This window comes from Scomber scombrus, chromosome 19 (assembly GCF_963691925.1).
Source record: "Scomber scombrus chromosome 19, fScoSco1.1, whole genome shotgun sequence".
NCBI lineage: Eukaryota > Metazoa > Chordata > Actinopteri > Scombriformes > Scombridae > Scomber > Scomber scombrus.
Genome location: NC_084988.1, coordinates 26,447,968 through 26,465,285, shown reverse-complemented (window position 1 = coordinate 26,465,285; position 17,318 = coordinate 26,447,968). Strand labels below are relative to the sequence as shown.

Genomic DNA, 17,318 nt, shown 5'->3' with positions numbered 1-17,318 from the left:
GTAAGAGTTGTGCTCGTACAGGCAGGTTTTATACTGTTTGATCATATTTTTCTCATTCTGAATCATCTTGCAGCTTCATGGCTTCAAGAAGTCCTCCCATCGTATTTTCAGACTCAACAACATCGCCAAGGTCTTGTCTTTCCTTGAGGAGAGAAACGTGAGTAATCACTGCACATAAGCATGAAGACAGTGTACGTATGTTATATGGCTGAAGTGTTTACACATACAGGATGTGTGTGTGCTGCTGTGTCTTCAGGTAAAGCTGGTCAGTATAGATGCTGTTGATGTTGCTGATGGAAACTCCTCCATCATCCTGGGACTCATCTGGAACATCATCCTCTTCTTCCAGGTAATTACACTCTAAAAAAAAAAAAAATCCATACTCTTATTTAAAACCTCTTCATCCACTCTTATCTGTACCGTGAGTTTCCATCCACCCTCCTTTTCCTCCGCCTCTCTTCTCGCTCAAATGAGGTCAAGTGTAACAATAAAGTGTCTGCTTCACAGCCTGTGCACTTTCCATTCACTGAAGTCCATCAAAGTGCAGCTCGCCTTGTAGTTTATGTAATCCACACTGCGGTTCAGTGCTTTGGACAGACACCATGAGGAAACAATTATCTCCACAGTTCACTCAGACTGTCCTCTCATTCTGTGTGAAGCTGTCTGAACTTGCAGGTCTGAGCTGGGATAAATGTTAATGATGAACAGGATTCACTGAGCTTCTTTGATGGCCTCAGAGTATTGACCAGTTCCCCTGCTGACGCTGACTTTAGCGAAAATTCATTACTGACTCTGAGAACAATAGTTTGACACAATCTTAACTTATTAGGTTGTTATTAGGTTTTTGTATAAACATTTGAAAAATAATAATAAAACACCAATACTTTTCATCTTTGTTAAGCTAATTGAATTGCATACATTATTTTCTATGGAGATGTGATATATACAGACCCTTTCCAAAAAATTTGAATATCATCATCAGTTGTTTAATTTCCATAATTCCATTCAAAAAGTTAAACTTTTATAGATTCAGGGCCCACAATTTAAACGATTTCAAGTATTTATTTGTTTATTTTTACATAATTTGGGCTTCCAGCTCATAAAACCCACGAAAACAGGAGCCAGCCTCCTTAGCTATGAACTTTTGTGGCTTACCCATCCTATGGAGGGTATCAATGATGGTCTTCTGGCCAGTTGTCATGTCTGCAGTCTTCCCCATATTGAACCGAACTGAGACAATTGAACCAAACTGAAGCAATTTAATGACACCTGGGGAAACCTGTGCAGGTGCTTTGAGTTTAGTAGATGATTAGTGTGTGACACTCAGTTTAAAACATTCATGGTCTGCAAAATGTGGGCTGATTTCTTCACAGTAATCAATTTTTTTGAATTCCTGTTTTCGTGGGTTTTATGAGCTGGAAGCCCAAATTATGTAAAAAATAAACAAATAAATACTTGAAATTGTTTAAATTGTGGGCCCTGAATCTATAATCTATGAAACTTTTTGAATGGAATTGTATTGGAACTTCAACAACTTTTCCATGATATTCTAATTTTTCGGAAAGGGTCTGTATATGATGACTGGTCACATGTTAAAGGAAAAACCAGTACAGGTGTGAATGCTTGACCCCTACATTGAGGGGTCTGGTGGTTTTGCTGGTGAGGTTTGGGTCCACTTGTCCCCTGGAAGGGTCACTGCAAATCAATACACAGTAGTTGTGACTGATCACCTTTATCCTATGATGAAACATTTCTATCCTGATGGGAGTGGTTTCTACCAGCATGACAGTATACCTCCTTTATTTTTCAGCAGTCTGTGTGTAAAGTCTTATTATCATTATTGATATTACGTATATTCCTGTTCAAAGTAGGGCTGTAACCAACAATTATTTTCATTATTGATTTATCCACTGATTATTTTCTCTATGAATTGTTTGGTCTATAAAATATCAGAAAACTGAAATATGTCCATCACTATTCCACTACCTAAAACACAATAATACTTATTTTACAATCACATCAAACAGAGAAATGACAGTTAGGAACCAGCAACTATTGGTTTATCATTTACTTGCCAACTGACTTACATGGTTATTCAGTTATTAAAATAATTGCCAATAATTTTCATGTTGATGCAGTAATCAATTAATTGACTACTCATAGCAACCCTAATCCAAAAACATAATCCACCAGTGAAATGACCTCACTAAAGCTAATAAAGTAAGCCACTAGTTTGCATGATTGTCTATTACACAGTGGTTCATCTTTCTCACTAATAAGTAATTGACCCTCCTTAAAAAAGAAAAGTGGATCAGCTTTTAAATAAAGTTGCAATCTGTGCTGCATAGGCTGATATGTCCTGATTTTTTAGTCCCTGGTAAAGGTCAAACTCCCACAACACTGGCTCCTACATTTCACATAATAAAAACCAACAGCCTCTTTTCATTGGACCCTCATTCAGTGATACCTCCAGGTTATAACACAGGTTTCTTTTTATAAATGTGACTCTGAATCTTGATGACATCATCAGGGTTATTTTCTCAGACTTTAGAAAAGCTCCCACAGAAGCCACAGAGAACATTTCACATCTGTTCTCACAGCCTGAGTAATATACTCCCCATGATGACTTAACTTATCTTTTAATAAAATAGTTAGACTGCCCCTTTAATCCCATCTGTAAAGTCCAACCACAGATTCAAGACTGGACATATCCTCTGAGTGTTTGAGGGTTTTGATTACATCATAACTGTGGAGGACAGCAGATGAAATGTGTACACGGTGTGTCATGGTTACCATGATAACCATTATATAATAAATCCTGTTACTAGCTGGGCTTTTCACTTTTGTATTGTCCTTAGATGGAATTTTAAGCTGGCATGGATTTGATTTTATACCTGGGATATAATAGATTCTAAATACAACCTTATGCACTGAACATGAACAGAATGAGTGATACCCACAAAGCAGTTTTTGGCTTAAGGATTACAGGTAAGGATTACAACCTGGCCTTTATTAGCGAATGACCCTCTGGTTTAATACCAGCTTTTATTCAAGAATTGAGCTGTTGGACAGTCAACTCCAGGCCAGTGTGGGGAATATAATCAAACTCTGTGTCTCCTGCCAGATTAAGGAGCTGACTGGAAACATCAGGAGCCAGTTTCCCTCCTCCTCCAGCCTGTCATCCATTCCCACCAGCTCCGACTCTGACACGTCCAACAGCAGCACGCCGTCAAACGAGAGACAGTCAGCGTCAGCGGCCATGCGAGAACACAGCAGGGCCATCAAGAAGCTGCTGCAGTGGGTGCAGAAGCGAACACGCAAGTGAGTGTGCTCTGCCATGTTCAATAAAGATTGTTACGTTAAATCTTACAAGTCTTGAAAAATAACATTGACACTGTTTATTCATTGTCTTAGGTACAGTGTGGCAGTGAAGGACTTTGGGAAGAGTTGGACAAGTGGTCTTGCCTTCCTGGCTGTCATCAAGTCCATTGATAGCAGCCTTGTGGACATGAGGAAGGCCCTGCTGAGGGGCGCCAGGGAGAACCTGGAGGATGCCTTCAGAATAGCCCACTTTAGCTTGGGTATCGCACGCCTCCTGGAGCCTGAGGGTAACAAGAAAATATCTGACACATCATTGTAATCTGAATATAACAATCAAGGTAGAACAGTATTTACCCTGCTCAAATAAAATGCTGTCATAAAATAATGTTCCCATCATATGTGAGTCCAAGCATGAGGGTGAAAACCAAAAGTGAAAGGTGCGTTTTTTAATAATGTGTTTGATACGTTTTCCCACAAAAAAAGTATAATTATCACAGTAAAATCCTTAAAATTACATATTCTTCTCACTCATTAAAAATTCTATAACCTATTCATATGCAAATCTATTCATTCCAGAAGTTTAACTGAGAAGATTTTCCCTGTCCACTCTTAAGTGTATGTACAATGGAAGCTTCATGTTTCCATATCAAATGTGTTAGTTAAATATTGGACCAGGATTGGACCAGTCATTAGGTTGTGACTCTCATTTAATTCCTGTTTGCTTTCATGGATATAAAATATGTTGCTGGATATTCATACTGTTAGCAGTTGGGCTGGATGAAAATGCAGGGAGACTGTACGATGATTGATGCCGTTTCCAGATGAATTTTTTTCCTACTTCCCTGAATTATTAGGTTAAAAAAGCAAAACCCATTTATACAAACTCCCTTGACACGAGACAGCTGCTCAATAATGTACATATCTCTGTGTGTTTCTTTGGCCTTGTGCTGCTGTAGCTTTTGGGTTAATGTGACAGAATTCAGCTTGGACTTGTGCCATGTTGGAGCTGCCACAGAAATGTAAACAAGGCCAAACTTGTAAGATTGCCGACATGAGTTTTACAGAAAAGTGGCTTATGGTTTTATTCAGACATAAGATCTACGTGTAAAATTACCATTTTGCCATGACATTTGCATAATTAAGTGCAACTCTGAAAGGGGGCTTATGAATGTTAGGAGGAGGAGGATGAGGTGTGATTGACATGGTAGCCTTTATGTAAAATTCCACTGTGGTAATTGTTCTATATCTGCCCAGACGTGATGATCAATACACCAGATGAGCAATCCATCATGACGTATGTGGCACAGTTCCTGGAGCACTTCCCTGGAATAGAGGAGGTACAAGTCCCTACATACAGTGCATGATTTTATGAGTCTTACATCAGATTTTGACCGAATACACACTTCTGAAGTTGAGCCCTGATCGATGTCTGCATTCTTCTTCTTCTTCTTCTTTGTTTCCCTCTCAGCCGGAGAAGCCCTGCAAGCTGATTGAACGAAGCGTTTCTATGGGTGGTCTCAACTACCGTGACCCTGACTTCCACCACACGAGGAATGGAGCCTGCCGAAGCCGAGTGAAAGAGAGGTCCATCATGTTCGAGAAGGACTCTTCCCAACCCCCGCCCAAAATCTTAATTTCCTCTGTGTCAGAGGACAGAGGGATCTTGTCACCCCGCTTCAGACCGGCTGCATCTCGCTCGTGGTCTACCGAAGAATTCTTAATGGATTCCCCCCACATGGCTGACAACTCCAGTAGTGTGGTAGAAGACCCCAATGAACCTGACAGTGAGGTCTTACCCAACTCAATCTCAAACTCCCCACAGCTGTCTTACACTCACTCACCCACTGGCTCTTCAGTACCAGAGTTAGTGAACACAGAGTCAGTAATGGGTGACTCAGCTATCAGCTCACCGGACTCCTGGGTGGACAGTGAGTTCGGAGTAATGCCAGAGAAGTTATGCGAGAGTCGAAGTGACAGTTCACTGTGTGACAGCGGAACAGCCTGGGATGTGTACCGTGCCACCCCCGTGGAGGTCACCAATCTTGATGAAGGATTTGTCCCTGCCATAGGGGATAGCGTCTCCGATGACCAGTCGATTACTGAGTCATACATCGATGAAGGGATTTACTCATTGAGCTCATTGGAGAGCACCCAGGAGAAGAACCAAGGACATACTGAGAAAAATCAGGAGGACAATCAAGAAGTCAAAGAGACAAAGGAAAACCTTGAGAATCATGAGCAGGACTTGTCACTTGAACAGGTGCCTGGTCAGAATGAAGCTGAGGTTACAAAAGAAGTAGACTCTAAGCAGATGGTTGCAATTCTGCCTCAAAAAGACGAAGTGCCCGCAGAGCAAGAACCTTCTTTTGGACTCTGTGATGCAGAAGAACTGGCCAATTCTACTGTTGGAGATCTCATTGAAACTGATCAAACTAACCAATCCCAGCCCAGCTCCAACACTGAACTACCACCTCCTGAAGCAAGTACCCACAAAGAACCTGAAGGTTTAAAGGAAGCTGTGGACATGGATGCACAGAACTGTGAAGGACTATTTAATGGTCAAACTGAGAGAAATAATCCTGAAGAGGTTGAAGTGGAAACTGAATGTCAGAAAACAGATTCTTCTTTAGAGGATGAAAAAGAGAAGTCAAAAGATGAGTCAGAGATTGTAAAGGAAAAGCATGAGGGGGTAAAAGAAATACAAAGTGAAGCAAGTGAAGAAGTTCTAAGAGGCTACCCAGATCCCCAAGAAAAGATAAGCACAGAGACTTGTGACTCACATTCAACCAATCAAGGTGGAGGATCAATACCAAGTTCTGACCCATGCATGGGCATAAATATTCCTCTCATATCCATTTCCAGTGAGCCAGAAGAACAGGATGAAGAGGAAAAATCTGGCCCAGAAGGACAAGATCATGCTGGGGATGAAGATGTACCCCAAACAGAGGCACATGGAAGTAAGGGAACTGGGACAGATGTCAACAGTGCTGAATATCCTGATGAACTGGCCTGTGATTCCAATGAAGAAGGTGCTAGCAACCTTGCTGAGATTGCTTCCTCCCTGATATCAGAAAAAGCAACAACTTTGAAGCAAATTACAGACAGGCATTTGGATGATACAGATGAACACGACATCAGGAATTCTTCAAACACACACATATCTGGGTCAGAGACAATAGATGACATGGAAATAAGTGAAGACAAACAGGAACCTCCTCACCGTAACTCTCAGACAGGTGATACTGACAAGGACTTGATTGGTCAGTCTTCTACAGATGCTGAAACTAATCTTGTGAATACTGAGCAGGACATAGATTCAACTTATCCACCTGATGATCACCAAGATAAAATGGAAGAAACCATTCCAGCCACTACACAGCAGAACACAGATCCAGAGAACATACAGCCCAATGGTAAGATGGGGGCTTTGTGTTTTGAACAAATTGGTTCGTCCAGAGACATGGATTTGTTTTATACAGACTTTGACCGAAGTTCTCCCACAGAGGATCTGGTCGGTGATCTTATGGAGCCCATGGATCTGTTCTACCCTGACAAAGAGGAGCCCATGTTTACAGAGCCACCTGATAATGAGATGCAGAGCTGGCCCTCTGTTTTGAGTGTATCTGCTCTCCAGCCAGCACCAGCTTCAGAGACTCTGCCAGAAGACCAACCTCTTAACCTGCCGGAGGAGGACATCAGGAATGGAGGAGATTTATTACAAGAACAGGACGAGGTAAATATCTTGACTAGGGCTGCAACTAATGTAACATTATCATCATTGATAAATCTGTTGGTATTTTTCTTGGTTAATCGATTAGTTGTTTGGTCTGTAAAATGTCAGAAAACTGAAAAATGTTCCCAAGATGTCACCTTAAGTTTCTTGTTTTGTCCTGACCAAAAGTCCACCATCCAAAGATATTCAATGTACTGTCATAGAGGATTAAAGACACCACAGAATATTTAGATTTAACAAGCTGGAAACTTTATTTTCCCCTTTTTATTAAAAGCTGACTCAAAACAACTCAAACATAGTTGGGTGATTAACTTTCTGTCGATCGATTAATCTTAACCAGTACAGACTGTCATGGTTCAGGTAGTCCTGGTAAAAAAAGTTGTGTAGTAGACGCGCACATCTGGAATAAAAAAACAGGTGCTGGACAAAAGAACTAAATCTCTAAAGGCAGAGGCCACATTTACAGTCTGAAGAAGAGCGAGAGGCTGGAAACTTCACTCTTGATATCCCATTGAACTATACCTGTATTTAAGCTACAGTCTGCAGACTTTCTCCTACCTTTACAGGTATTTCTGGTAAAATGATTAGTTGTTAAGTTTTGGGGGTGAATTAAGACTTATGATTATACATCCCCAGCTGTACTTTGTGTGTAGTGCTAAGTAGAACATGTTAGCATGCTAAGAAACTCAACACACTATAGATGCAAACTAGTTTCATCTGAGCCTCTTACATACTAGAATACATTTGGGTCAAAATATCTTATCCGCTGAATGATAAAAAAGATTTTTTAATCTGTTTCCCAGGTTGTAACTGTTTCCTATCCTGGTAGCCAGTGGAAACAGTCACATAGTCACATATGTAATAGATATCAAAGGGGTAAAGGGGCTAGAATGATGAGGTTGAATCTACAAAATTCTGTTACTTTTGAGGATAGTGTTATATTTTTTCTGTCAGTGTATATGTGGCATCTTGGAATACACTGCCTTCAGAGTGTGTGTGTGTGTGTGTGTGTGTGTGTGTGTGTGTTTGTGTGTTTGTGAGAGTGATTGTATAATGATCCATCTGTCTGAACAGGAACATGAAGCACTGTGACATTTCACACTTCTACACCTAACAAGCAGCTGACCTGCTGACATTCATCTGGTCACACCATTCTGTTCCACTGATGCTCTTTGAAAGCTTGTCAATGTGATTGGCTCATAACAGTTATCTGTTATTATGAAATATTCCCTGAAAAGTGTGTGTGAATGTTCAACTATTATAACTATGTATAATCACATCATTTTCAAATAACATACTCTCATCATTAAAGATCATTAAAGATGTCACAGTGTGATAGATAATGGTTAAAAAATTAACTTACTTTTACATTTGAAGATATGAACTGAACACAATATTCTTTTATGAGTAGTTTGGTGCAGTAAGATTATATTTAGAGATTCTAAACAATAATAATTATGACCCACTTTGATCGTGGCATTTGCATTTTGTCTTCTGTATAGTGGGAGTGTAGCTGAGTAGTTCATTATGTATACAGTAAGAGCAGTTTTTATCTGCACTGCATTGTTCTGGAGGTTAATCCACCACCGCCGTCCAGACTAAAATATCTCAATTACTGATGGATTGTGTTGGCGGATCGGCAGGCACGAGTATGTTTAAAAAAAGGTGCAAAAATGGACCATGGGAAATATGACAAAAGTAAGTTAAACTGAATCAAAACACACACAAATCTGCAGACTCTTCCTCACTCCTTCACTCATCACAGTTCACCTTCTCACACTGTGTTAAGAACTTTTACTCTTCTCAAGTATGGCGTCAAATTGAATATGTAGTGTGATCCAGCTGCATACTATATGGATTTTGTGTACATGAGACATGAGAAATACCCAGATATATACTAAATTAGCAAGTTTGTATGTATTTATGAGTATGAAGCGTGAGCTTACTGGACATACTCCAGTGATTCCCACAGAATTATGAGAGACTATGGTGTTTGGACCTCATTCCAGGGTCCGGCTCCCCTGGAAGAACTTTTTTTTTACATTTTTAAGTCAAATGCATCATTCTGGTGCACTCTGAGAGCAACATTAAGAGGTTATATCTTCACTGTATCTATAGCCTAACTGTTTTATAGAGACCTGCACAGTTCCCAGGCGATAAATCATCTCCTGACTTTGACTGTAGCTCCACCATGAGATTGAAATTTGTCAGACATAGTTTTTAGCAACGATTATTGGATGGATTTAATGAAATTTCCTACACACGTTAATGTCCCTTGACTTTTAACATCAGGTCAAAATTTCAATTTGTGCAAATACTCAAATACCTACTAATGACACCAACTTCAACTGCCATTTGTATTTTGTGCTAATTAGCAGCATGTTAGCATGTTGCTAATTACAACAGTAGATTCTAATCTAATCAAATCTCAGTGTACCTCAAATGATGTGAGTAATAGGATGTGTTGTCTGACTATGTCTGAAGGCAATAAGGTTTATTGGGTATGAAGTGAAATAATTCTGCTCACTTTAGAACAGTCTCTCCTCAAAGACATTCATCTTGTTGTACTCAGTTGTGCAGATGAAAATTGAAAGGGATATCTGTGTGAAGAATTAAAGAAAGCTTGAGTGAGAAGTTCAAATCCTGCCTGTGTTTACACCTCTGTACATCTGACCTTTATAAAGGCGGTGATTGTCAGATTGTCTGCTTTAGTTTACAGGAATAACTCAGACACGACCCCCTGCTCTGCTAGGTTTCAGCTGCTGTTAGATGATCCAACAGGCATGTCGTTTGAAGCATCCAAATAGTTGAAAGCCCTTCTTTAGAAAGGCCGAAATGTTTGTTACACCTCAAAATATAAAAGTAACAATACATCTTTGTTTCTTCTTGTTTTTAGGTGATCGCTAAACTCAGCCAGGAGACCGACGAAGCATCTGAACTGCAGGAACAGTGTTTGTTGCCTGAGGAGAGGAGTGGAGGGCTGTGGGATGGTGATGTTCCTCTGGATGGCAGTGATCTCAGTGAGGCTGAGCTTCAGAGTTTAGACTCTGCCAGGGAAAACACAGAGCCTATGAGGTAGGCTTTCTATTCTTAGTCAGTTCACTGGTACACTGAGAAACACACTGCACCCAGGGGGAAAGCAGTGTTATGGCAATGGATGGGACTGCTCTGACTCGGCCTCTCTCAGTTTGCTCACATATTTCCTTAAATGTACTGAACAAAGTGATCTTTTATAGGCTGGTGATGGAAATAAAGGCAGGCCTTATGAGGATAGAGTGTGATTGTGGCATGAAGAAAGGTGATGAGGATACAGACACCAATATGGTTGAATTTATTTATCCCTTACAAACTGTTCATATTCTACAGCCTTGAATCCCTGAAAAATCCCCTTTTAAAGTGTTTATACCACATTTTGAATCGCAGATGTATTTAGAAAGCATCAATATTCGATCTGACTGATCAATAAATGTGATTAAACCTTGATTCATGTTTCAGAGAGCAGAGAGAGTGTATTTTTTAGCTTTTACACCAAAAACAGTATCACACAATATCATGTCCTATTTTACCTAAGACATGAAAATATAACATAGCAATAATGATGGAAATGTATTTTATAACTTTATGGAAGTGTGGGGTTTATTGTATAACCATTAGAGCCATCAGTCTTCACTGCTACATCATAAAAAGAAATCCTCATAACTACTATCTTATTAAAACTATTAACTATTCATTTCACTAAAACACATGTTAATAGATACAGAGATCATTTGACCCAGAACAGCCTCAATGGACAAACATTTGTAGCACCTATACAAAAGTATAACATTTAAAATATTTTCATTTTTGTGCATTTTGTGCCACTTTAGGAAAAGTCATCAAATATCAGGGTAAAATATATTTGGAGTGTTTTTACAGCTGTTAAATTAGACCTGAACAGTATATAAGGGTAAATAAGAGCATAATTCAGTTCAAGTTCAAAACTGGAATTATTAAACTATAATATTTAATATTTTACTATTTAAACACATTACATATATATATATATATATATATATATATATATATATATATATATATATATATATATATATATATATATATATATATATATACATACACACTGTCACCCATAAAGTTGGAATAAAATATTGTTGGAAAATCTTTGAAATGATTGTGACAATGTGATTCAGTCTTGACAGATAAAGTGTATATCTTCTCAAAACTTTAATAATCAATCTCTTCCAAACATATCACAATGAAAATGAAACCACAATTAACCTTTACAAACTGTAGTCAGGCTTAAACAAAATTGGGGGTATTGAAACAATAAGATTAAGGCTTTGTTTAAATTCTTCAGCCTTGGTCAGTTTAAAAGGAAACACATATTCGAGAAGATTTCATGCATATGCATGTCCAATATTACTCATTCAAAGGTCACACAGTCACTAATATTGAGTATGGCCACCCCTGACACGGATCAGTGCATTCAGACGTCGTGGCATACTGTCCACAAGCTTGTTGATGTTATCAGTGGGCAGGGCGTCCCACCCTTCGGTCAGAGCTTGGGCTAACTCCTGTAGAGTTTGAGGAATATTGTCCCTCTTATTTTTTTTGTGATTAACAGTTTTTATTGATTTCTTTTAAAACATTACAGAGCAATATACTTATCACAAATACTTAACCCCCCCTCCCCTAACCCGGCAAACCTGTTGTCACTACCCACACAGTCACCCTCGGTTGTTAACACAAATACATTGTATGCAATAGGCAGAGAAAACAAGGGGAAAGCAAAAAAAAAAAAACAAATAAATAAATACGTTGGTAGACTCTATCAAGCTCCCTCTGCAGCAGCAGTCCAGACATGAACACAGTTCAAATATGCGTATTCTCCCCACATAGATTTATACAGCCACCACCTCGCTCAACACTCCCGCATGGTACCTCCCAGGTCAGTAGTCCTCCAGAGAGGACAGGTATTTGCCCCACTTTTTAGTATACACATTCATTCTTCCCGACCGTTTGTATGAAATTTTTTCGAAAGCTGCAACTCTTGCCATCTCTGCAGTCCATTCTCGGAAAGGCGGCACCCCCTCTGTTTTCCAATTCCTGAGAAGAATCTGTCTGCCTATCATAAGACTAGTTTGAACCCAATTTTTTATGTATTTATCTCCCTTTGGTAGGATCGAACCCTCACCTATAACAAACACTCTTGGGCTAAGTGGAATTTGAGTCCCTGAGACCTCACAGATATGCTCACATATCCTTTCCCAAAATTCTTGTACCTTATCACAGGACCATAAAACATGAATTAAATCGCCTTGCTCCGACTTGCATCGCCAACAATTTGGTGTTTGACTTAACCCAAGTCTATACAACCTATAGGGAGTCCAATAAAAGCGGTGCATAATCTTAAACTGCATTAAACGAATTTTGGCATCCCTCGACATTAATTTTATTGTCCCTCTTATTGATGGATCGGCCTAAGGCATCCTAGGCATGCTCAATAGGGTTCATATCAGGGGAGCAAGCGGCCCATGGCATCTGCTGCACCCCCTCTGCATCAAGATATTCTCTCACTGCAGCTGCCCTATGTGGTCTAGCGTTGTCGTCCTGCAGACAGAAGTTGTTCCCATAGACCCGTCTTGCATGTGGGAGGCAATGGTTCTCCAGGATGTCCCTGTACACAACAGCGTTGACGTTTCCATCCAGCACCACCAATGGTGTCTTTCCTCCATAATGAATACCAGCCCACCAGCTCACTGAGCCACCACCAGCTTGAGTGGTTTCCTGGATGAAGTCATCGCGAAGGATTTTTCGCCACCTAATCGCCGAACCCGTTGCCTTCCATCTGTATGGTTGTAAGGATATAGCGGCTCTCGTCCGTAAAGATAACATGTCGCCAGTGCCCAAGCTGTAATCTTTTGTGCTCCCTAGCCCAGCGAAGTCGAGCAACTCTGTGTTGAACAGTTAGGCGTGGACACTTGTTCATTCGTCTTGCTCTGTAACCATGCTGAAGCAACCTTCGATTTACAGTTTGGCGGGGAAGGTTGATTCCGTGGTGTCTTCTCCACAAACGATGAAGGCGGCTCATTGGCATTTTCCGTTTTCTACGGCAAAGATTAAGCAGTTGCCGATCATCTCGTCTGGTAGTCAGTCGTGGTCGTCCTGGAGATTTTCGTGGCCTCAAATGACACTGCTCTTGATGAACTTTGAGGATTTTACATACCCTGGGATATTCCAAGCAAATCAGCAATATCGGCTTGTTTGTGTCCATCCTGACGGAGTGCAAGCACTCTTTCGGATGAGGCATAGCCTAGGGAAATTCTGTGTCAAATTTGGTTAATATTATTTCAGACAATTCTGAAAAAACATGGACCTCTTGCATACAGGCTTTAAGCAGGAAACGGACAACACAGCAAATGTCTTGTCTTTTATAGCGCCAAACAAATGTTATTCATGAATTCATTTCACCTGGGGTAATTGGGACACATAATGTAATCATTGCACCTGGTCAAAAGTGATTACTGATGCATTTAAATAGGAATAAAAACAAAATGATTCCAACTTTATGGGCAACAGTGTATATATATATATATATATATGTTTGTGTGGCATTTTTTTAGGAATAACCATTTATTTATATTTACATTTTCTGTCTCTGTTTATACTCTAGTAGTTTTCATTGTTACAACCAGGATTTATGTATTATGTATTCACACATAAGTGAGTTTCAGAAAATGATACATGCATGTGCTGGATGGGATGCAGAGGGTAGAAGTTGGTGCATCCGATCATATTACATAATACGGAAGGAAGATCATATTCTATCATCATCATCATCTGTTTACTAACAGTGTGACATGAAGAATTTTCTCAGCCCATTTTTCAGAGTAGCTACTTCTTGTCATATTTGCTGCCCCTAGTGGTCAGTGGTGAGATCTGTGTTATATCAAGGACTCACTGTTATAACCAGTGACTATAACCAAGTCTCACCAAACCAGTCTCCCACCACAGCTCAACAGGGAAACACTAAGAGGGAATTTGATCTATTGTGTGCTTTGTTCCACTCTCTTAATAAATTCTAAATTTATATTATTTAAGCAACAAAAATACATTTCCAAAATGATCTCTAAGTACTCATTGCAGCTTTTAGCACTGTTTCCTGTGTCTGCTCTCTCTCTCTCTCATTCAGACCTAAACTATCAGTTCTTGTTCTCTCAGGTGTGACAGTAGAAGCTCCAGCAGACAGGAGGATAACCAGATCCCTCCAGTTCTCCGTCACAGGAAGGGAGCTCGCTTCACAGAGGCCACGGTTGGTTTGACACTCCATTTCCTCCTCTGTGGAGATATTGATGTCCTTGGATAAATATTCTCTCTGATACTGTATACTGAGAGTGAGCCTGATGTTTTATCCCACTCACAGGACAATCAGACAGCCGTCACTGCTCCCACCAGAAAAGATGACAATGCTGAATCTGATTCTTGGTAAGAACTTATCCTTCCTTGCTTTTAGTTATCTATCCTGCAGAGAGATTACATGACTACCACTCTAACTGGTTACAGACTGTGTGTCAAACAGGACTCCATGCAGTGATGTATTTTAAGCAATTTGAAGCTTATATTTTAAACTTCCTCTCGAAATGATCTCAATCTGTTTTAAAGATGAGCCTTAGTGACTCACAAGTGTGTGTTGGCCAGCCTCACCAGCATTGTTAACATTTCCTGTGGTTGTTTTCACAACAAAGTCACACATTTTAATATCTGTGTTCAGAAATGTCATTATTTTAAATATAATGGGCCTAGTTCTACTTTTATACTCACTATTTTTTAGACAAATGATAAAGTTATTGCTGTAAATAGAGATATTAGGGAGTAAAACTTCTAATATTGATATATATTTGCAGATAATATTATATGTACTGAATATATAGATAAATACATTTTTGTAATGATCCCTCAGATTTAATGAAGGTGTGATATTTTACAGTTTAAATGACATCAGTGCACTGAAAACAATAAACTTCACTGGGAATTTAATAATTAGAATGAGCTATGAATAAAACATTTATTATTTTATAATAGATATATAAAACTTAAAATTAAGAAAAAAGGTCAAACTTAAAAAGCTGCCTATGTAACTGTTTTTTTTAAAAACTTGTAAACACATATACATAGATACCGATATATATGTGATAGGCTAATATCGGCTGACTGATGTATCGGTCGGGCTCCAGCTGTATTTGAGTCAAATTCTCACTCATAGTATTAGAGCTGCAGTCAGTTAGTCGCTAAATATTCAATTAATCAGCAGCTCTATTGATAATTGATTAATTGTTCAGAGTCATGTTTTAACCCTCACATACTGTACGTATTCTGACTCATAATTAGTCTCTACGCCAATTCACATTCATAAAATCATTCATTAATAAATGTTTGATTAATCCTTAATGAATAAGCAAATAAAGTGTATTCTATTAATTTATGGTAAAAAAAAAAAAAGACATTTAAAATCACTCATTTGATAGAATATGATGAATACAACATGTTTGAATGGTGACTTGTTTATGTTTTTAATAAACACAGGTCAAATTTTGTACATTTGCATTAACAAAAATGTGTATCAGCTGCACACGCATGCAAAAATGATGCATTTTACATTAGGAAAAGTCCAGCTAAAATAAATGTGTATATGGTGTTTTTACAGCTCTCATATCTGATTCCAGCTTTTTAGTGATTCCAGCGTTTTAGTTGTTAATGTTTACTGCTTCTTTAGCTCTCTATGACTGTGCTGCGTCACGTATCAGGAACCTTCAATGAACCTGTAATGACCCTCTCAATGCAGACTGACAATAAGATCAAACTGGAATGTATGTCTGGCTTAGTTTACTTACATGCTGCACTGGCAGATTATGTCATATATTTACCAGTGACATATGCTCACTTTAATATGTCAAGTTTACATATTAGCAAGCTGACGGAGGCTCACCCAGCGCACCGGCAAACATTGTGGAGGCTGCAGTGGATACTCTGCAGAGTATTTCTCACTCTCATTTCTTAAAATAAAATAGTTTTGTGGACCCAGTAAGACTTAGTTACTGCTGAAAGTGCAGTCTAAATCAGGACACAGCACATGAGAACACCCAAAATAAATGTATCATGAATATTTACTTTGTGGCTAACATGAGATTTGATTTGTCTAATGACTGGAACCTGGTGGCTGCAGCGCTGCTTGTGACTATGATTTTTTTTATTTTTTTGTCCACTGACTTTGTTCTAAACATTCTTCTCTTTTTATTTCTGTGTGTGTGTGTGTGTGTGTGTGTGTGTGTGTGTGTGTGTGTGTGTGTGTGTGTGTGTGTGTGTGTGTGTGTGTGTGTGTGTGTGTGTGTGTGTGTGTGTGTGTGTGTGTGTGTGTGTGTGTGTGTGTGTGTGTGTGTGTGTGTGTAGGTGGAGTGACAGCTGCGAGCCATATCTCCTGCTGCTGCTGTGGCTGCTGCTCTATTGTTTCTGGTTACTACCACAGATGGATCTGAAGTCACTGCCCAGCCTGCTGCTTAACCTCAACCACTGAACACACACTCCCACACACACACACACACACACACACTGATACACAGACATACAGTACATGTACACACACATGCACGCACACACATCGCATGGAAAAAGAGAGGATTTTATCAGATACAAACATACACACCTTGGCGCACCATCACACACACACACACATACAGCTCAACTGCCACTCCTCTTTCCTTCTCAGTACACTTATTCCAGATCAAGTGAAGGCATTTAAAAGATGTATATTTCAAACTACTAGAGCTTTTTTTTGTTAGTTTTTTTGCTTTTTTGCTTTCGATGTGGCTTGAAGTGATCTGTATGACAAAGTAATAGGGTCACTGCAGGGTCACTGCCGAGGAAGATTAAAATCATACGCTAATCATTTCTAAACAAAACTCAATGTTATGAGAGTGAAATTGTAATTTTATGAAATAAAAAGTCAAAGATAAATGTCATAATTTTATGAGGAACAAAATCATGGTAGTATAAGTTGTAACAACAAAAAACGGTTATAATTATAAAGTAATAAACCTGAGAAAAAGGGAAAACGTAAAAATTAAAAAAAATTAAAAATGAAGTTGTAATTTTACAAGGAAAATAAAGACATGTAGGCCAAGAATAAAGTCATAGTACTTTGAGAAAAAATATCATGTAAAAATGTTATTGTAATTCTGAGAAAAAGTTTCAAGAATAAAGTTGCAGT

The 17,318-nt window shown here is 39.0% G+C and overlaps 1 protein-coding gene across 1 annotated transcript in view; it reads left to right on the top strand.

The window, feature by feature from the left end:
• Window positions 1-16,672, top strand: part of clmna (calmin a) — a 53,441-nt gene extending 36,769 nt beyond the window's left edge. The window contains exons 4-13 of the mRNA XM_062440958.1: window positions 74-157; window positions 257-349; window positions 3,125-3,321; window positions 3,415-3,608; window positions 4,576-4,658; window positions 4,790-7,054; window positions 9,951-10,129; window positions 14,276-14,366; window positions 14,478-14,539; window positions 16,502-16,672. Of these exons, the coding sequence (XP_062296942.1) occupies window positions 74-157; window positions 257-349; window positions 3,125-3,321; window positions 3,415-3,608; window positions 4,576-4,658; window positions 4,790-7,054; window positions 9,951-10,129; window positions 14,276-14,366; window positions 14,478-14,539; window positions 16,502-16,625 (3,372 nt within the window). The 3' untranslated portion in view covers window positions 16,626-16,672. The remainder of the gene's footprint in view (window positions 1-73; window positions 158-256; window positions 350-3,124; window positions 3,322-3,414; window positions 3,609-4,575; window positions 4,659-4,789; window positions 7,055-9,950; window positions 10,130-14,275; window positions 14,367-14,477; window positions 14,540-16,501) is intronic.
• The last annotated feature ends 646 nt before the right edge of the window (window positions 16,673-17,318 follow it).